Below are 22,894 nucleotides of genomic sequence, written 5' to 3'. Positions count from 1 at the left end.
ACTGAAACTATTTCATCTCATTTTGCACCCCCCTTTTGGTCAAGAAGTAATAATTTGTTTTTGAAGCAATTTGCTTTTTGGAAAATTTAGTATATTTCAAATGTGTAAGTAGGGGTCCTTCGTGAAGTTATAACCAAAAGGGTGATAGGGTTCAAAGAAACCGTGTCATAGTATCTATGAGAGGCAATGAAGAGCAATTTTATTTTGGCCTAGCAATGATTTGATAAAAGTGCTTGAGAAATATACTTGTTAAGTGTTATTTAAAATTTGTTAACTTCTGAATTTTGGAGTAAAAAGTCTCGTGTAATCATAGTTTTTTCATTTGTACAAGTTACATTTTTGACAGACTTGAATGCCTTTGAAATTCAGGTTTTTCTGCATTGTTCTCTTAAGTTAATGTGCTCAGTAGTAGGTAGGGGAATGGATGAAACAAATGCTTTCTTGAAAACCTTGGTAAAAAGTGTAAATGGAAACCTGATCACAAGGGTATTTAAGGGTGATATATAACATATTTCATTACATTTGTATATACATTATATAAATGAAGTTTTAATACTTCATTTAGCTTTTGTTTTATAATGTGTTTTCAAATAAATTTTGCGTTTTAATAACAAGTCCTAGTAAGCCCTTGATTTCTGACACTTTGAGGGTAAAATACCTTTGTTATCTTTTTTTTCTTTAAACTTTTTACATTTACATAACCTCAAATTACAGGACCATTGCAAAAATAATACAAACACCATGCATAGAGCTCCAACACATCCAGATCCACTGATTTCAACATTTTGCCATGTTTGCTGTATCATTCTCTTTCTCCTTCCATCCATCTGGCAATTCATCATCTGTCTTCCCCTCCCCCTTTCTCTCTCTCTCTCCTCCTCCCTCCCTTCCTTCCTCTCTCCCTCTCTTATGTATCCATTTGCCCATCCATCTGTCCATCCATCCATCCATACATCTATCCATTTCCTGAACATTTGAGAGCAGGTGAACCCATCATACTCCTTGAACACATAATGCTTCCCTGTATATGTCCTAGGAACAAGGATATTCACTCATGTAATCACTTTAAATGCAGTTATCATGTATGTTTAAGAAATTTGACATTCATATAAAGCTTATATTCTTTTCAAATTTTTTTTTTGTATGTCCCAATAATGTCTCTTTGGGCCTTTTGTCATCCAAAAGTATTTATTTTAACTTGATTTTGTTTATAATAAACCATTGTGATCTATTTCAGTTGGCTATTGTTTTAGTTATGATCCATAAGTACCTTTATATTTATATCTAAGCATAATTGTTCTTGACAGCTGTTTCACGGGTCATTAATTTTTAGTTTGTCTATTTTTCATATGATAGATATTTTCTTTTTATGTATTGAGCACTTTCCTAATCCTAGTAAATTTAAGACAATCTCTCTTCTATATTAAATATTTGATTTGTCATTCATTAGTTTTGAAATATTCATTTAAAATTATTTATTGTATTATAGTGATTTTAAGAACGTTTTTATTTCTGTAGCATTTTCTGTTTTCTTTTCCTTGTTTCTGTGAGGGCATAATCTGTTCCCAGAGGGGAGTTCTGCACAATGCTCACTAGGTACTCCTTCCACTTTCTATTTTTTGCTCCTTTGTTAAATTTTCTTGAAAAAAGTCAAAATCACATATTTTCTCTGAGCCCCAAATCTCTCCTCTTTCAACTAGAGCTGATTCTGCCTGCACTGCTTACCCAATCAGTTGTGAGGCTTAGTGGAGGAAATACATAAAAATGCTGTGCAATCTTTTAAGCGTCTTGCCAGTTTTTTCTTTTTTTCTTTTTTTTTTTACTCTTTTCCTTATTGTAGGAAAAACAAAAGATAAGTAATATAAGACATAAATTCCCCTGTGAAGGGGAATTTGGATGGTATTTGCTTCTGTTCTTGTGTATTTTTGTATATGTGTCAGCTAACAAAAATACACATACATGTATAAATGACTTTATATTCATATATTTGTCCTTTTTTAGATCTAGCATTTTTATATACTTTTTAATGATACATAATATTCTACCATAATCCTGCCCCTATTATTGAACATGTAGGTTGTTCTCATTATTTTGTTTGTAATATAACTTTTTGCCTTCATTTCAGATTCTTTCTTTAGGGTATATTCCAACAATTGAAATAACTGGTTCAGAATGACTATTGAAAACTATTATTAGCTTGTATAAAGACTTGGTGCTTTATTCATTTCAAAAAAGGGCCATAAAAGGTTTACGAGCCGAGACGTGATAGGAACATGTGAATAGAAAGTTTATCTAAGATTGGTATGTGGGATGAGTTAGAATGGAGTGTGCCATGAAGACTGTAGCATGCAGAAATAATGGTATGAATCAGTTTAATTAGAGTAGAATGAGAAAGGTAAGGTCTATTAGGGAGGAAATTTGAAGAAGTTGTTGATAATTTATGAAAGATGAGGATAAAAATTTAATCCTTGGGAAAGTGGTGCAGTTGATAGTGTTTGCAGAGTCTTGAGAAGATCATTGGTGAGGGAGGATCATGGCTGAGCACTGGAGTGTTTTAAAGTACAGACAGGACAGACAGGTAAAAACACCCCAGGAGAAGTCATCAGCTCAGGTGTCGTGTTTTGAGTCATCCACAAGGATGTGGATGCCTGAAGCCCAGGAACTGAGCTGTAACTTTAAGGAAACAGTATGTATGACTGAGAGTATCATACTGAGAGGACGAGAAGAGGAACAAGAATCAGTAGGGTAAATCAGGAAGTGATTAGAGATGGCTTAGGAGAACCAGTGCTAGAAACCTAGCTGTTACAGATTTAAGAGAGCACCGGTAAATAGGGCATTTACAATGAAGGATTCCCAAATCCTTATTTGAATAAAACATTTTTCTGCTATATATAAAATTCTCTTTATTTACAGAGATATATTTGTATGCCAAATCAAATTTCATCACAAAATATTTTAGAATTATTAAAAGATATAAAGAATATCATAATGAACACTCATTTATCAAAGTGATCAAGCATCTCCTTTGTCACGTAACATAACATATTCATAATTTCCTTGTGGAGGACATGGACATTTTGAGGGGCTGTGATTCTGCTTAACACAGTTTTCCCTCTTGTACCTGAAGGTACGTGTCTTTCCCACATGCAAAATACATTTACTCCTTCCCAATGTCCCCAAAGTTCTTATCCGTTTGTAGTTTCAGCTGGAAGACAGTTATGTCATCTAAATCATATCAGCTCAAAATTCCTGAATCTCATCTTCTAAATCATTCAAATTAGTAGTGAGTGAGGTTCTGGGTATAATTCATGCTGGGGCACATTTGTTCTCCATCTGTATTTTGAAACACAAATAACAAGTTACCTATTTCCAAAATACAATGATGGGACAGGCACAGAATTCCAGTCTGTTTAACAATTCTTCCCTTGAGTGATCTCTTTTCTTCACACAGTTTACTATAAGCAGCAAGAAGAAACTAGACTGTACTTTCAACCGTTTGCTTAGAAATCTCCTCAGCTAAATACCGCGTTCCATCACTTACAAGTTCTGCTTTTCACAGAAACCATAGGCCCCAATTCAGCCCAGCTTTCTGCCGCTCTGTGACAAGGATCCCCTTTCCTCCAGTTTCTAAAACAATTTTCCTGATTTCCTTCTGAGCCCTCACCAACAGTGCCTTAATCTCCTTACTTGTACCAACAGTCTGCTGACAACACTATAGATACTCTTTAAGGTGATATTTGTTTTCTCTGCCATGCTCTTCACTCCTGAGTCCTTTCTGGTAGGGTCACTAACATCCATATTTCTATTCACTTTCTGTTCAAGGCAGTCTAGACTTTTTCTATCATGCCCTTCCAAATTCTTCCAGCTTCTGCTCATTGCCCAAGCCCAAAGTCACCTCCACGTTTGTAGATATTTATTACAGAACCTTTCAACTTCCCAGTACCCAAATCTGTATTGATTTTCTATTCTTGCTGTAAGAAATTATCACAAACTTAGCGTGTTAAAACAGCACACCTTGATTATCTCACAGTTCTGTAGGTCAGAAGTTTGACACATGTTCCAATCCAGATTAGCCCCAAGACCAAAGAACACACTTGGCATGGAGTTACCCTGAGTTTAATTTAGGGACTTTTCAGAACACAGGAGAGGATTCTTCCCGATGATGGCCATTGGGAAAGTAAAGTCAGCGTTCCACGCAGAGGGCGCACGAGCGGAGTGCCGAGGGTGGGGTGCTTGTAAAAGTTTGTGACAACGGAGTTTCTGGCACGATTTGATTACAACAGAATACAGCAGAATCTCAGGAGATTTGGCTACAACAGGATCTCGTGAGAGTTGGTTACAAGATCTCATGAGATTTGGTTACTGACCATGATTAGAGGAGGGAACTTTTAATGCTCCCCCGCTCCCACCCCCCAGGGGCGGAGGGCCCTGTTGACTTTTAATGTCTTTCCTGGTCATGTAGGTGGCTGTGTGCAGCTGAGAGGACAGACCCCAGGCCCTGGGTCTTCACAGCGTGTTTCACCATCCTGAGACCAATGTAATGGCAAAGCTGTATTTCTTTTCGGATTCTCCAGGCAAGAATCCATTTCTTTACTCTTCCCAGCTTTTAGAGCCTTTTCCTTGGCTCATGGCCCCCTGCATCCATATTCACAGCCTGCAACGTGTCTCTTTGGCCCTGCTTCCATAGTCAGGTCTCTTTCTCTGACTCTTTTAAGGACCTTTGTGATTACGGTGGCACCACTGGGAAAATCCAGGATAATTTCCCTGTTTTAATGTCAGCTGATCAGCAACCTTAAATCCATCTGTAACCTTTACTGTCCTTTGTCATGTAATTTAACATATTCCCCATTTCCTGAGATCAGGTTGTGGATCTCCGTGGGGAGGGCCTTAGCCTTCCCACCACCCAGCCCCTGCACCGAAGTCAGGAGGAGAAATGTGCCCTTTCCACGATGTGAAAATCTGTGATGTCGTCTTTCTTTTTTAAGCATACTGTGAAAGTGAACGTAACATAAAACTATAGATTAGAAATACTCAACTCATTTAAGGTCGTTTTCAGAATGGTAATTGTTTGTTTATCATTGAACAGGCATATTAAGCAAAATGGCAGTACATTCCATATATTTTTAATAACAAGTGACATTTTTTTCCCCAAAAGTCAAAGCACATCCTTGATTTTTATTTATTTTTATGTATCTAGAATTTACACAGGCTAATGGATTATGATCACTCTTTGGAGAGTCATGATTTGGAGTTCTGTTTGTACTTACTTTTTCAGTTATATGAAGTTTATTATATGAATGGTTTGTGCTGATTGTAATATGTGTAATGATGAAAATTCAGTTGTACCACAGGAAGTTAGATGACCTTGCTTGACCGATATTGTTGGTCTTAGGGTGTGGAGAAACCTGCCAAATTCCAAATTGTGAAGATGAGAATTTTAGTATATCCTTAGCTATATTATTTTTACATTCTATCTTTTTTCTTATTGCTTAACGTTGACTTTATATGTTTAGGCATTACTTTCCTTGACCTGGATTTTAAACCCCTTGAATGTAGACAGTACATTTTGTTCCTCCTTGTACCTTCAGATCCCACTTAATTTCTTGGTTATATAGATATAGTGCAAAAGATAGTATTTTATAATTAAGCATATCTTTCTTCTGTTCTAACATGTCTCCTTGAATCTAGTATTCCTGCTTTCTAATTTGCTTCTTATTTCTCTTATAATAATTACTCTTATAATGTTTATTATTTATTGGATGATTACTGTGTAACAGGCACTGTGCTAAATAATACATGTTTATTATCTCATTTTTATAACTTTCTGAGAACTATTATTATCCCCACACTACAAATTAGGAACCAGGATTATTGTGATTAAAAAAATTATGTAAAATCACCCATATGGTAAATGGTAGAGTCAGGATTTGGTCTCAACTATATCTTGTTGCAAAGCCTCTGCTCTTATTTGCAGTCTTCTGATGCCTTTATAAAGTAGAAATCAAATCCTGTTTAGGTCCCAATTTCAAAATCACTCAGATTCTGTAGCATCATTTTCTGAAACATGGTTCTAGTGGACATTCATAGGTTTGCTATGACAAAAATATTTAGTGGTCCAATAAACTTAGAAAATGCAGTACCCATCGTGTCCTTTTATTGAGGACTTGTGGTTCCACCAGCACTTGAATGACTGAGAGGTCTTTAGTGTTTTGTTCTTTTAACCTAGTATTTTCCAAACTCATTTGACCATGCCTCTCCCCCTTCCCCTTCTTTTCCTAACATCCCTGTTAGTATTCTGCAGAACAGTCATCTAGAGGATGCCTTTGTAGCACATGTTGGCATTCTGGGTTAAACCCATGCTTTCAGGCATGACCCTTCATAATGTGGAGTTCTGCTTGTTCTTTTTTGTTTTTCTCTGAGATTTGTGTGCATTTCTGTAGTTGTATTTTCCTACCTTTCCGTGTTATTTCATTCCTTAGTACCTGTTCTGTGGACTTGAAATTTTCACCCACAAACCAGTTAAACTGTTCCCTGGCTTCTTTCAGATCCCTTCCCAGGTGCCCCTGCTATTTGCTGACTTGGCATCTGGCACTTCAATCCGTGCATCTACCACTGTTTTCATCATTTGAGCTTTTCCTGTCTATTCCTTGGTCAGACCCGAATCCTCTTCATTTTTGTAAGCCTTGTGCTCACTGGCAGTATTAAAACATGTGCTCTTTTATTTAGTATTTGAATTGAACCACATTGAATTGCTTTGTAGTCCTCTGAATACAAGGCTTCTAAATAAATTCATGGTATGGTAGGCAATTCATCTTCCTGCCAATTTGAGGCCCTGCCGATGGGAACTATGTAGAAAATTGGGGGTTGTGATGATTTCTTGACCCCTTGAGCTTTGGTGTGGTTTATGCTTACATAATGTCGAGGGTGTGCCAAGCACCCTTATGTGCACTGTGTAAGTATTAGCCATTTAGTGCTCATGGTAGCCCCATTAGGTGGGAACAATTAGTACCTGACCATTTTGTAAAGGAGGAAAACAAAGGCACGGTAGTTAAACACCTTGTCTAAGTTTACTGGGTAAATGGCCCTGGAGTTCAAACCCAGACAGTATAGGTCCAGAATCGTGCTCTTTAAGAGTTGTTACTCCTTTACTCCATCTTATTTCAGGGGGATCAAGGTTGAGTACTGTCTTAGTTTGCTAATGCTGCAGAATGCAAAACACCAGAGATGGACTGGCTTTTATAAAAAGGGGGTTTATTTGGCTATACAGTTACAGTCTTAAGGCCATAAAGTGTCCAAGGTAACACATCAGTAATCAGTACCTTCACTGGAGGATGGCAAATGGCGTCCAGAAAACCTCTGTTAGCTGGGAAGGCACGTGGCTGGCGTCTGCTCCAAAGTTCTGGTATCAAAATGGCTTTCTCCCAGGACATTCCTCTCTAGCAAGCTTGCTCTTCTTCAAAACATCACTCACAGCTGCACTCTGTTCAGTCTCTTTGAGTCAGCATGTTTTGATCAAGGCCCACCCTGAATGGGTGGGGTCACACCTCCATGGGAGTATCCCACCAAAGTCACCACTCACAGCTGGGTGGGGCACGTTCCAAGCAAATCTAACCAGCACCAAAACGTCTGTCCCACAAGACCACAAAGATAATGGCATTTGGGGGACACAATACATTCAAACTGGCACAAGTACCAAAGCTGAAGAATCCTCCTGTGGGGTCTGCGGGACCTGTAGTGGCACCTGGAGGACTGATAGGAAACGGGGCCTTTTGTAGAAGCCAGAAAGAGAGGGACAGCACTGGGATGGAGAAAGAAAGGCCAAGGCACAGAGCTGGGAGACTCAACTATTCTTCTGAGTCATAGGGATATGCAGAGGAATAAAATGCAATTTCTACCTTTAGAGATCCCCATTAAGGTGAAAGAGACCAACATGGGAACCCAGAGAAATTATTGCTTTTGTTAGGGGTATATCTGAAGCTCTGAGAACAGAAACAGAATTATTGGTGATGCAGATTGCAGGTCTGTTACAGAAATCCAGTAATTAACAATATTATTGCACATCTTTTTGACTGTAAATTTGCTTCTTTCTGGAGCTCTAGGATTTAGAATATGTGTATAGATACTTTAAAAATACCAAATATTAGTTTTAAATAAAAATTCAAAATTTAGAGTTTTCCCTAATTGAGACTATTCTTTCCTCCAGTCAGTTAAAAATATTGTTTTTAATATAGAGACTAGCCATTCAGAGACAGTACAAGAGAGAACACACAGAACCCTGGGTTTATGGCTATTGGATTAGGTTTATGTGTGTGATTGTCCATCTGTGCTTTGCTTTTTGCCCTTGTTTAATTTCAGGGTGCTTCATTCTTTTATGCCCTTTCTCCCCTTTCTTGGTGATTGATACGAGCAGAAATAGGTATCTAATTTAAATAAGTCAACATGAATACTCATTTACATCTTAGGCAAATAGTGTTCATCTGGTAGGTGTCCGGTTGGCTGAAGCGTCATTTTTGTCAGAGCTTTTTGCATCTTGATTGTCTTGGTATTCTCACCCATATCAGCTAAATTTTATTTAAGCTCTTCTGCATCAATAAGGTGTTGATGGAACTGGCCCAAAGGAATGAAGGCCTTTTTGGAGTTGATGTTCTTCATCTTACCAATCTGTCTTTTTTTCTAGATGTAGCTGTATCACTACAAGATTTCATTAATAGCAATTCTAAGAGTAGGTATTATTTGTTGAGCTCTCTTTACCTGCCCCACCTGCTATGTGAGTGTGAATATGTTATTTCATTCTCACCATACTCCTCTGAAGTAGTGTTTTTCTTGTTCTTCACCTGAACAAAACCAGGATTCTGTGTGTATACTTATACTCAAAGTTACAGAAGCCTTAAATGGCAGACGAGGCGGGACTTCGTGTCCCACCCTGGTCTTCCACTGCGCCTCATGCTGGACTTGCACTTTCACTGTTACGGGGGAACACACGTGACTTTGGTCAACACCATGCAAAGAGTTACCTTTACAGAGGGCGGGAGGACTTTTGGTATGAGAATACTTCGGTTCTTGTACTCCTCTTGTAGCTTTTGTCCCCTTTTTTAATACCTTAGCAGAAACTGAAAAGTGTCACTTGTATTATTGTTTGGTTCACTCAGCTCTTCACTGTGCTCTGTGCTCTGACCTGTTTGGAAAGTGTGTGGCATTGGTATCACGTGGAAACAGTTGGGAGAACAGGGCAGATCGACGCAGGTCCACAGGCGGGCCAGGAGAAGAAATGATAGTGCATGCATCATAGTCAGGTATTATTAACACGATACCTGGACATCTTCTGTAAGCTTATTGTGTTATTGTTGCTGCATCTAGATTGTTAATGTCTTGAAGAGTAAATACTATATAATTTCTCTTTCCTGTGTCTTGTATGGTGGCCTGCATTTACCTCATCAGAAATTTTCAGGTAGTGGAAATTGTATCCTGTAGATCTTCCTTTGAGAAGCATGCAGCGTTATTGGAGAGATGGAGGAAAGAGACTAAAAATATAGCCAAACATTCAGGATAGCATCCTGCAGCTTCTCTTCTTTCCTCAAGTAGAAGTGCAGCCTGTGCCAACTTGACTTTGAGTGGCCGCAGTAGACACACTGACTGGCACCGTGGGTGAGACAGGAAAGGCTGGTGTACTGTGCACGTGGATTTATGTTGCTTTTTGCTTTTCACATCTGTTTCTCTGAATTTATAGTATTGTGCTTTACTTACTTTAATAGCTCAGATAATCTTCCTTGACACTCAAGTTGAAATAATTGTTCTTGTGATAAAACCTGCTGACTGAAAGAAGCAGTTTTTTTATTGTATGATATATAAAATAGGAAAATTACTTTACAATGATTTTTTTTTATTCTAGAAGTAGAAATCTATAGCTGCTATACAGATATCATTACTGCATTGTGTTTTGGCACCCAAAATGATTTTAAGTGATGCTGTTTCAGGCATTTACAGATACTTAGAAATCAATCAAGTTTTTAAAAACCACTGTTTTTATTGTTTAAAGTGCTCCTTCGGTTGCCTTAGGCACTGGCCAGATTCATGGCCTTAGCTCATAGACCTCTGACATGGATCTCCAGCACAGGGGATTCAGCCTCCTGTTTGGTGTATCTTTTGGATGTTCAAGGGTCTCTTACTGAGCATGTCCCAGACTGATATCGTTCCTGCAGCCGTCTCAGGTTTTTCTCAGGCCAAAGACTTTGAGGTCCTTTTCAACTAACCTCTTGCAGACCCCGCATTCTATGCATATGGGAGTTTGGCTAGCTCTCATTACAGATACACATCCAGAACCTGACCAGTTCTCTTCTCTCCTGCTCACCCTTGGTGTGGGCCCTTCTCATATTTTGCCTGGATTATTGCAGAAGATGGTTAACTGTTCTCTCTCCCTCTCCCCACCACTGCCTTTCCTTCTTGTCATCCATTCTAAACACAACAGCCAGAGGAATACTATTCAGATGTAAGTCAGACCGTGTCACTCCCCTGCTCAGACACCTGTGGTGGCTTTTCCTTTCACTCAGAGTAAAGCCAAAGTTGTGCTTGTGACCAAGAGGCCGTCCCCCTGGCCTGGCGGTCTGCCCAGCCCTCCTCCGGCCTCCGCCTGCTCCTCTCGGTGAGAGCAGGCCGCCCAGCACCTCCTGTGGCTTCCTCGGAGATTTGCATGCCCAGCTCCATTTCTTTCTTTCCTCAAAAGTCACATTCCTTAGCTTCCCAAATTAAATTTTCAACCCCAGCTGACATTTCCTACCCTTCTCTGCTTTATTTTTACTCCTTCCCATTTATCACTATTTAGAATTCTTTATGTTTTGCTTTTTCTTCCTTTTTTGTCTGTCTCTCTCACTGGGATTTGTGTTTTATCAAGACAGAGATTTTAATTTTGGTTCTCTTGTGTACCACAGCTGCCTAGGACTGTTGCTTGCATATAGTAGGCATTTAGTGAATAAGTGTTAAATGCAGGTGCAATGAAGATTATCTCCAGGAAGGATGAGTGTAGCAGGCTGAGTGCCATTTCATGAAGTTGATAAACTACAGGCTTTCTGGAATGACAACTCCATGAAGACAGGACTTTGGCTGCCTAGTTTTCCTTTGTATCTGCAGAACCTACCAGTGATTGGCACATAGTAGGCAATCAACAAATGTGTTGAAACTGGGCATGAATAAATAAAATATGAGCATTTATCAGGAGGAAGCCACTTCAGTTATGTAGTGTTTCAGATGTGGGATTATTTTTTATTTGTGATGGTATCTGGATTACAAATTTAAAAAAATACATTAAAAAACAATCAGTCATAATCCTATGAAGAAGGTGGTGTAAATCACGCTAAAATCAGTAATCCCATATTGCTGGCAATATGCATTTCTTTAAACCAATTTTAAAGAATTTTTCCTTTATGCCAGATTTAATACCTTATAAGTAAAATTCCTGTATTTGTCTATCTCTACATTTGCAGAAATAAAGGGTTTGAATATAATTGAGCTGAATTTTAATATTATACTTTATTTTTCCATTTTTTACCGTAATAATAAGAAATGTGTTATTCCCCTAAATATTCAAGATTCAGTATTCTCTGATAATGTTAGAATGTTAAAGTAAAAAATTTCCCTTTCTGTTTACTTTAGGCTCTTCCCCTATGTATTATAATATTTTTACTTCAATTCTTAACCCTTAAACAATTCATGTAATAAATTTTCATCCTGTTTAAAACTATGCTGCAGTTTTTGAGTTCAGATCCCTAACTTGGTCATGTAAATAAGCTGTGCTCTGCAACTTGGGGTTTTTGATATTTGTTCCTTGCTATTAGCTTTAAATTTTTTAATTCTAGGAAAATAGAGGGCAATAGGGAAGCTATGGCTTAAATGGACTGTTGTTACACTCATTATTTTTTAAGGAATTGAAAAAACATTTTCTTTGCCCAGCTCAAGGCAGAAACAAATCTGAAATATCTTGTACCATTATTTTTGCTAACGTTATGTGGCCATTTAATCATCACAGTTTGATTTTTTTCATATGAAATAATTGTCTTTCCATTTTAATGATTGATGGTATGATCAGTTATTTATAGTTGTAAAGCGTATCTTCTTTCTTGTTGTTATTACCTAATATATAAAAAGACTGAATGTTATTTTCAGTGTATAAAGTATATTATTTTAGCCTCAAAATTGAGGTTTCTTAATATTTATATGAAAATAGTCAAAATAGACCATAGATGTAAAGATGAGATACATAGATATTTTAAGAAAAAAATTTTTTCCTTGACTTTTGTCATGTATCTTTTCAGTAGGGCTGCAGTGCTTTTCAGTTCTTTATGATGCCCATTTGTGGAGATACGTCCAGATGAATTCAGTGTTTAATGTTAAGACTCTTATAACATGCCAGTTTGATTTGTAGCCCTTCATATGATAGAATGCTAATTAAAATCATATTTTTGCATATGTCATTCCGTTCATGTACATATGCAAATAGATTCAGTTGCCTTTCAGCTATTAGTAATTAACTTTATGAAGGACAGCTGTAATACATAATTAACAAAAATGTTTGCAAGCCCTTTTGCACTGAAAGTTACAACAGTAAAATTTTCTTTCCCTTATCAAGCCATTTTAGTCTGATGCTTCTGAAAGATATCAAAATTGTTTTAAATAACTACAAGACATAATTAAATTGGTGTACTGTAATCAGGAAAGAATGGTACCTCTGTGTACTGGGTCCTGATTCCTAACAATTTCATATTTATGTCAACAAATTTGAATTAAGTAAACTGATTTGTGCATAAAATAATATTTCAGTTAGTACTTTTTGTTTTAGTTATTGGTATTTTCTTAGCACTTGATTATAATTTTTTTCTTTGTGTTGCAGACTCAATAAAATTTATATAATTTTTAAAAAAACTCCATGTTATTACCATGTTTTTAAGGAAGCAGCATGAAACTATTCATTTTCTCTTTTATAGTCCCTTAAATATTTAATAACAAGATATTTTCCCAGACTTATGTAATGATTGAAGTATAAGATCAACTAGGGAATCAGTGATTGTTATGTGGGGGTATTGTTTTATCTTTCTTACTAAATGACAGTGAAGACAGTGACTAAAGAACTAAAATCGTTGGTTTGATCTTTTGGTCACCATTAGTATACCCATGTCTATTTAGATGAAAATTACCAGTCTATTTAGATGAAATTATTTCTTCTGGTTTCAAAATATATTCCATTATATTTAATCTGTATGCAAACTGTTTTGCTACTTTAATTAATAGCAGAATTATTTTTGTTCACCAAGCCTGCCATTTTAATGTGCTTTTTCGTAGTAATAGGTTTATACGCGTGTGTATTACTCTTAATACCTTTTTTGCATATTTTTAGCAGAATCAAGTTTCAGTTCTATAATTACTTTTATTTTCTTTTTAGGGTTGCTTTTGTAATGAAGAAGCACTTAAATACTCATCTACTAGGGAAACATGGAGTTGGCACCCCAAAAGAAAGGTAATTTCCACCCTTTTTCTTTCATTTAATAAAAATAATTAAATTTTCATTTTAGGATTTGTTTTGTGAGACTACTACTTCTAGGTTTTCATCAAGTCAGGTATGTCATCATGTTTTGCGTTTTTGGTACTCTATTTATTGTTGAATATAGTATTTTAATTTAAAAAAATTGCAGTCTAAAAGTATTAGAAAGGATTTGGGGGACTTTGAATTTGTGAATTTGTGAAATAACTGTGAAACAGTATGAGAGTTAAATGAGAGGAAATTGACCTCTATAAATGCATTAGATGTGCTAAAATAAATCTGTAAAACTAAACTTTGTCTATTTTTTGCTGTATTTTTAATTTGAGACTTTAAATAGCATTTTTGAATTCTCACTGTCGAATTAAACATTGCTGATATTAAAAAAATATATCTTGTGTCATCCCCCAAATAATACTACAGTTGCCATGTCATGAAAAATAACACTACAATTACTATGTTATCAACTGCCAGGTTTTCTTTTTTCTTGCTACTGTATCATAATTAGCTTCATCACATAGACTTAATTATATTAGGTGAACTGAAATATAGCAGTGTCAGCTACCAGGTGAGCATGGCTACTTCTGGAATTTTAAGTCTTTAAAATGTAGCTCACCCAAACTCATGCAAACACTGTCACCTCCTTTTAGAGAGGTAGTAGATTTTCAGCTTTCCCCAAATCTTCCAGGATGGTACTTAAAATTCCTCATACATTCATGGAATCTGTAGATTTTTTATTATATTTTAAAATATAATAGTTATGTAATTTGTTCTACTACTCTGAATAAGGCCTCTTCACCCATATTTCATGGTGTGTTGTTTTTTTTTTTTAATTTAAAATGTTTACCAATATTTTCTGTTCTTACTTTTGGTTTCTTTTGGGTGCATATTGTTTTCCTTACCATGATAGAATGGACATAGGATATTGTGTAAAATATTGGGGTATTATATATGCCTGCTGTCTACCTTTAGATTTTCCATAGTTTTAAGATTATTTGTAATTTATAATGGCAGTTGAAATGTATGTGTTGAACATGTCATGGATGTATTGTTTTTGAAATTAAAAAATTCTACATTATATAAAGAATAATTTGGGACTTGACAGATTTGTTTCACAAGCCTTCAGAAAGTGGGAACAAAATATATTTTTAATGATTATGTTCCAGGTGCTTTCACGTGGATTCTCTCATTTTATCATTCTGTGACCTATAGGCAGTGCATTAGTATTCAAATTTATAGATTTAAACTCTGAGATTCTGGAAGATACAACAATTTGCTCAATATCTCATAACTAGTAAGTGTTAGAACTGTTACTTTTCTGAACTCTAATTCCAGTGCCCTCCTCAGTAAATTATAGTACCTCTCAGTGAGACTCTGTACCATATAGCTGTTTAGGGTTTTATTTTAATCTACGAAATAAATTAGGAGGAAAGCAATTTAGATCAGATAAGCAGTGCAAAGAAAACATTTCCTTACCATACTTATAACCTAGTGTATATTTTGAACTGGAATGTATCCTTTTGCTTTTTATTTAGGAATTTAAAAAAATTTTGAAGAAGCCTTTGTTCATGTTGTTTCATATTGGTGAAAAATTAGTCTTCTTATACATGTATTTATATATCAAGTATTTTAAAAACAGTAGCCACCCCTATGCATTATGATATGAGTTGGGAAACCACAGGTATACTGTTTGGTTTTTGTCATTTTCCTTTTCCTATGCATTCCAGAAGTGCTTGCCCTTCTTTTCCTCATTTCATTCACTTAAATACATAAAAGGATTCTAAAAAAAGGCGAGAGAAAGATTGAATGTCTTTCTCCCCTTTGAGGTATGGTAAGCTCTTCTCAGACATTGACACTGTTTTTTTGTCCCCAAATTGGAGAATGAATCTCAAAATGGGAAAGCACACCCAAACTCCTGGATTATTTCCTTTTGATTATTCACTGTTCCAAGGATCATCTGGACTAAACATCTTTAACTGAATGCTTTATTTCCTATTAAAATTTATTTGTTTCAGAATACTTCTTATTTATAACTGTCCATGTGGCTCTCTTTCTTTGTATAGAAATTCTGAGTAGGAATGTCAGGGCTTGTGTAACAATAGAATTTTCTTATAGGTGTCTCTAGCTGGGGTGACCAAGGCCTCTGTAGCAAATCTAGCACAGTAAAGTAGAAGCTAAATGGCTCTTTTCTTCCACCCTCACCCCCACCCCCACCCGTTCCTGGGGAGCTGGGGGACTTGATGGCTTTTATTAATGGTTTTAGGAGGGATAAAAATTCTTTATCAGCATGTTGAACTATCACTTTGAGCATACCTGCTCTCTAAATTAAGTTAAAAATTTTTCTTACCTTTTTAAAACATTAATGCCTTGGCCATAATTTTGCAAGCTTGCTGTATTTTAATTTCTCCAAGACAGTGTAATCATTTTAGTTTTTTATATTTTGAATTTGATTCTCCTCTCTTATGTACTGCATATTATAGCAAATAGTAATAGAAGTTAACTAAATAGGCTGTGACAATTAAATTAATAATGCATTTTGTTTGCAAGTATTTAGGCCTAGTGGTTTGACTCATATGCAAAAATGATAATTTATTAAAAATAAATTCATATACTTGTATTACAAAGTTTGATGAACCAGTAAATTTTGTCAGCATGACTGTCATTTGAAACAGAAAACCAGGTAATTTCAAATATATTTTCTGAGACTCTATGAACTCCTGAAGTGATGGGCTTGCTGAAAGAATGTAGTTTTTGTCCCCCCAAAATGCATTAACCTATTTTAAGATAGTTATACTATACTATTTCTGAAGACACATACACTTAATGACAAGCAACTAAATATAGCTACATTCAATTCACATTCCAAAATAATATACTCTAATTAATTTGAAAGTTCATTCTAAAGTATTCCCAATTTTAAATAAGTAATTCTTTTTATAATATAGTAAGCCAAGGTATCTTTATGGCTGTTTGAATTTGCTTCTAAATAGAAAGCGAGCTTATCCACAATTATCACAATTAAAACAGCCATAATAAATCTATCTTATGTGAATGCCAGGTGCATGTTACAATAGAAATAGAATGCATTCCTAGTTGAGAGGTGGAAATCAGCTGGGCTTTGAATGGCTGCCGAAATAGGAGGAGGGGAAAACCATTCTCTTAGAATTTCTAATCTGATGCATTGTTTATGTGATGTCGGAGACACCATTAGGAAAATATCCCCACTGGCAGCATGTGAGGAAGGCTGATATGCTAATAAAACCACTTTTACCAATAAAGGATTCCAAATTAGATGAGTGTATCATGTGGTCTAGGGGTTAAATAATTTCATAATCAAATTAAATATAGCTGTTTTTTCCAGTCATTACTGAATATTCGGATCCAAACCTTTGTATTTTTAACATCAAGGACTTTTTGGACAACTCGGTGCATTGTTTTTCTCATGTCCATCGAGTGCTGCCTGGTGTTTTCCATGCAGACCTGCTGAGTGGGATTTCTCCAGGCTTCCTTCAGGTTACTGAGCCCTGGAATTTTTCCAGGCTTCTTCCGTTTTACCAGACATTTGGCATTTGGAATTAGCTGTCTTTCTTTTAACAAAACCCTTGATCTTATTAATAAGAAAATTCTTTTTTTTTTTTTTTTTTTTTTAATATACTAGATATTACCTAGTTTAGTTATGGGGTAGAAATACTGGTAGTTCTGGTGTTTGGTTTTAATTTGTTTTAAGCTGTTAACACATGACATGGCATTGTGTACCTTTTCTCAAAACTTTTATATTTTATGTTTTCTGCTTTTAAAATTTAGGTGTAAGCCTCACCCTTTTCATGAAACATGAAAATTCGTTCAGAACCCAGACCTTCCAGGACATGCATATATATGTGAACATGGACAGTTGTCACTGGAGCCTGAGAATATCTTGAGTTGATTTTAAACTTGGAATACCGTTATATGAGAGAAATCATACATTTTATAGAAACCCTAAATTACCTAAATTTAAATGTACTAAATGGTTTCTTAATCAGAATAGAATCTATTCTCAAAATGCCATTTAACTCTTACTATCACTTGATTGTGCATTTTATATTAACGACCTTCCTTTGACCAAGTTGTTATTGTTGCGTGTTGTTTCCTCTATTAAAGGATCAATAGTTTTCCTCAGTATTTGCTCCATAGTGAATTTCTAGACGGTAAAGACCATTTTCCATTTTGTCACTTTAGAATGTTTTGGAATGGGCAGTTTATTCTGCTAGTCATGCCGTGCTGTTTTGTACAGTGTTATGTGCCCTCGTATGATCTCCAAGGATCACCAAGCAACTCATGTCCCCGCACTTCACCTATCGTACCACCCCCATCCCCAGGTTATTGGGCTCCCCTTACACCAAGGTTAACAGTCTTTTTATTTTTATTATTTTTTTTAATTATGGCCAATTTAAGTGGGAAAAGAAGTTTATGGCTAATCTCCCCTAACCCACCCCTTTAAAAAAGTATTTACAAAGGACATAACTTTGTTGAGTCACAGTGGAAAAAAGCATGTCAGTTCTTTTCATCTTAGCTCATTTTACTGAGTTGTTATATTTTAATCACTTAGTATTGCTTTTGCGTGAGTTGGGTTCTCCTGTCTTTCATCTTCCCCATCTCTCCATGTATAGACAGTGCCTGGGAGACATGCTGCTCTAGCGTGCGTGGTCAGGGAGGACTTCTCTGAAGGGTTCTGCTTTCAGTGGCATGTGGGGTTAGACTCCCAGCGAAGAATGTGTTGAGGCCCTTTATCAGAGGTGTAGGAGCTGGGCACCTTCTGGTCCCCTGTGACCCTGCAAAGTGTGGAGGGAGAGTGGTGTCGGGGAGGTCTGTGACCCCAGAGCTGTGAGCACTGTTCAGGAAATAGGTAAGGAATCAGTCTGTCATTTAGGGGAGTTAGAGGAATGATCAAGCTGAAAAGAACCTTGCGTTCTATGTCAGTAATTTTTCTCCTGTGTTCCTAAGAGGAAGCCAGTAGAGTTCAGATCCCTTTGGAAGGGTAACTAATAACATGGCGTTCAGGCAGCAGGGAGAGGCTGTCAACAAGCAGATGAACTTTCTTTTGTTGACAATGACCTTTGAACTCCAGCTCTTCCCCGGTGTTGATGTGCCGTCTCTTGTCTCCCCCTAGGTGCTAGTTCCAATCTCTTGCCCTCTAATTCATATTGCAGAACCAAACCGCAGATTAGCCTTCTGTCATCTGTTTTATTTTGCCAGACAAGTTCTGTTCTTTACCTCCATGCTCGTTCTTCCTTTCTGCTTTTGTTCTTTTTGTTCCTAAGGTGCATGTGACATGTTCCATCTCTCCTGCTTCCCAATCCAGACCACATATTTATTTTAGCTGCCATTCTGCAGCCCCTCTCGTCTCTGAGCCCCATTCTTGTTTATGCCACCTCAAATTGATCTTTTTTGTCAAATTCCTATGAAACATTGGAAAATAGAGAGTAAATACTTTTTTTAGGTGGCACTTTCCTCTATCCTACCATTTTCTTCTCCCAAAAAAGAAAACCAAACAATTATAATAATACTGCATACATTATAATTATGTTATCTGGAACAAGTTCAGTGAGTTATTAGACCAAAGATACATGGTTTAGGACTCTGCTAATCTTTACTAAAATGACGTATATTTTGTTCTGTTTGCCTCCTTTTTCATTCTTACATAGAAATAAGATAAAATTGAATTCAGTGGATATATTGAGCTGTATGTTTTATAATATGAATATTCCAGTTTCTTTTGCATGTATAGTACATTGTTGTTGGGTGTGACCAATTAATTTTTAAGGAATTCTTTTTTTTTTTTTTTACCATTTAGACTAACAGTTCACTCAGATCTTGGGTATAAGAATGTCTGCTGTGGTTTAATTTTTTTAAGTTAACAAAATAGTGAAACAAGTACAATCAATGACGATATGTTAAATGTTCAGAATGTAGGCGTTCCCTTGGCTTCTAGAATATTTCTGGTCATCCTGTTCTTCTGTTTCACTTAAGTTACTTTTAGAACACAGGGGCTTATACATCAAACTCTTTGACTAAAATATGCCTTTAGCTCTTATCTTTAATTCCCAGTCAGCGCCAGAATTAAAAAGAACAAAGGCCTATATGTTCACTGCAGCCTTCAATTATGCTTAATTACCAACTTTTCTACAGTTTCATTACATAGTACTGACTTTTTGTGAGAGGTTCTTTATATTTCTGATGTCTTGGTGGTTGCTTATAAAAGTCTGAGATTTTAATTTCTTCCTGAGAAATTTTCAGGAAGCATAATCTTTCTGAAGTAATTTTTGTAAAGTTGCATCAAAGCAATTTGATCATTCATTTTAACAGGTAAGAAGTAAGATGTTTATATTTCATTATTCTTCGGATCTGTGATAGGAAAAATCAAGTGTTTCCTTAGATTATGCTGTAGGATAGGTTTTTCCTCTGTTTTTGTGATTCTAGGATCACTTGCATAATCAACTGTAAGCTTAAAAAGGGGGGATTCTAAACTAACATGATGGTGCTTCTCGCCATCAGTTAGTAATGACAAGAGAAAATAAGCAGACATAGATGTTCCATGGTCCACAGAATGTACATCTTTCACTTCAGCTAATTGCATTCCCTTCTAAAAGAATCATGATGCTGTTTGATACTTACTAGAAAATTAGCACCTCCTCATTTTGACTCATAAGAAATTGACATTTATCGGGCTACAAACAATTCCAGTATCGGTTATTTCATATGAGTCAACCTGTTTCTTCCTAGAAATGCTTTTCGCATATGATATCAATATCTGCTTTTTATTGGAACAATATTTCCAACGAATTATTTTCTTCATTTATGGATAATGATTCCTAAGATCATTTCTAGACCATCTGGTATTAAAGGTAATTTAGAAGAAGTTGGGTCAAGGCAAAAAGGAAGAGATATCTCTGTATACCCTGTTTTTGTTTTGTATCTTCATTAGTTGTCATACCAAAATCCTTATCTAGGTTTCTAATGGGCTGGGCTCAGCATGGATTTCCTTTCCAAGGCCCACATTATGCCCACTGATTCTGGAAAGCCTTCCCCAGGTCGCCCTTCTACGCAGTCACGTGTACCATGGAGGTACCAGTAAAGCATGTTCTGCTTTGCTTTTCCTTTTGAAACAGGTGTATGCCCTGTGTCCAAACTAGATAGTTAATTTCTTGATAGCATGATTCCTGACTTTCTCCATCTTCAGCTTACAAGAGAGCGATTGACACTTAGTGAATATTTGTGGATTTAGAATATTAAAATTTTCACTTAAATTTTTCCTTTTAAGATGTACTTTTCTTGGATGGTTAATTTATGATTTATAGTCGAACTATGAGAAAGCTACTGCAAACTAGCCCAGTTTCTGTGATATACTGTCAGGTATTGCCGTTTATTAAGTCTCAGGTACATTATTCTCTGAATAATTGTGAATTTCTTATCTGTTGAGGATCACACTTGTTCGCTCAGTTATTTGGGGGGTGATGGGGCTGTCACATATTTATAGTCATAAAAGGGCTTTGAATGTGTTTTTAACTAAAAATAAATACTTTAAAAATGTTAAAGCTATACATAAAAAAGGAATAATAGGAATTTTTTTTGTACATTAGGACTTTTTAGTTGCTAAGGTCTAAATAATACCATTGTCCTCCTTCCCTTTTAATGCTAATCTGGTAGATTGAAGGATTATGGGAAACAGTAAATACAGCAGAACATGTATATAAAAGTTCTTATTTAAATTAGACCTAAATTTTCTTTAAAGTTAATTAAAATGATAATATACCCTTTTTCCCCACAGTGCATTGTGTTGTTCAGAATGCTTTTTTCTCATTTCATTTCTTATAATTATGTAATATGAATATGCAACACTTTTTTGGCAACTAGAAAGTAGCAGATTTATTTTTGGATATCATATCTTTCAAAATTTATATCTTTTAAAATTTATCTTGTTTATATGAGGATCAATATTTGTGGCTGAGGAAAAGCTATAATAAAAGGAATTAACCCAATGCTTATAATTTTTCTATTAGTACTAATAGTAATCTCAGTGTATGAATGTAGCTATCATGCTTGAATTTGAGTTTGACAGATTTATAATACAAAGATTAGATAAGATATAATATGAAATATGTATTTTCAAAAAAATTAGGTTCAATTTTCTTAGTACTAACTCTTTCTTTGACTAAGCAAACAAAAATCCAAAACTTCCACAGAACACAACTGTATAAAACCAAGGAAAGTAAAGCTGCTTTAGTGAAGCTGGAAGGTCATCCCAAACTCAGGCACCTGCAGATCAGCTTCTCTAACACTTCAGAGAAGATGCAGGACTCATCAGATTAAAGAAAATAACTGTATTTGTAGAGCTCTTTCATTTGTGCTATAAGCCATAGACTTTTGCAGATTTAATGTTCGTAATGGTCTGTGCCTGAGTGGTGGTGTAACTCATGGTTCTGTAGAAATGCCAGTTTGCATTTGGAAAGTGCAGAGGTCACTGTATCAGAACCTTCCCTTAGCTGATGAGTGACCCCAGCATCCCAGTCTCAGTGTAGCTTTGTTGTTCTTTGCATGTCGACACAATGTATGTAAGGACTCTGGAGAAATGATTAAAAATAAGACCATTTGCTCAAAAGAAATCCATCTGCTGGAGCTGATGATAGAAATAAAGAAAAAAATGAAAAAAAAAAAATCAAAGAATGTTAGTCTTAGCCAAAAATACATAATTAGGATAAATTAAAGTCAAGAATGTAATGTTCTAGTTCTTGGATTAGGTGGTAAATTCAGAGGTATTCGTGATATTATTAAATGAATGGAAAAAGATAATATAGGGCCATAAATAGACCAGTGATGACCGAAAATTATTTTTATACTAATTTAGTGCTCTTGAGATTATATAAGACCAAAATTTCCCACATCCATATTATCCTCCATATGCTTGATGTGTAAAAACAGAAACAGTGATTTTTGAAATTTTTATTTAGTCCCCTGGCTGTGCAAACACTACCCCATTCAGGGTGGGATAAAACTTTACTGAATGTTGAAAAGAGGTCCCTCCTGTGGGTAATGTTATGAATAGAAAAAATCTGACTTTCAGAAAAATGTCAGTTGTTAGAAAATCATTACTCTATATTGTAAAAATTTATTGGCAGTAATGGTGTTGATGTAACTGGTGTGGCTATTTCACTAACCTTTATTATGAGAAAAGTTTGATTTGGAAATTTTAAGAAGTGTTTTTATTCCCACTAAGTGAAGTTAACAGTAGTGGGAACATCTGCTTACCATATTGTAGAGCAACATTGTCTTCAGACCAAAGAGGTTCTTAGAGGAGAGAGCTGCCATTTATGGCATTCAATCAGAAATACC

At 35.8% G+C, this 22,894-nt stretch overlaps 1 protein-coding gene across 4 annotated transcripts in view; it reads left to right on the top strand.

Annotated features, from left to right (window-relative positions):
* Positions 1-22,894, top strand: part of ZNF407 (zinc finger protein 407) — a 525,354-nt gene that overhangs the window by 205,397 nt on the left and 297,063 nt on the right. For all 4 annotated transcript variants that reach the window (XR_005212254.1, XM_037806409.1, XM_037806411.1 and 1 more), the window contains exon 4: positions 13,430-13,504. Coding sequence is in view for 3 of the 4 variants with exons in the window: in XM_037806409.1 (XP_037662337.1) it covers positions 13,430-13,504 (75 nt within the window). In the remaining variant the exon portion in view is untranslated. The remainder of the gene's footprint in view (positions 1-13,429; positions 13,505-22,894) is intronic.

This window comes from Choloepus didactylus, chromosome 16 (genome assembly GCF_015220235.1).
Source record: "Choloepus didactylus isolate mChoDid1 chromosome 16, mChoDid1.pri, whole genome shotgun sequence".
NCBI classification, from domain to species: Eukaryota; Metazoa; Chordata; class Mammalia; order Pilosa; family Megalonychidae; genus Choloepus; species Choloepus didactylus.
The sequence above is the reverse complement of the archived record's forward strand: the minus strand, read 5'-3'. Positions and strand labels throughout refer to the sequence as shown.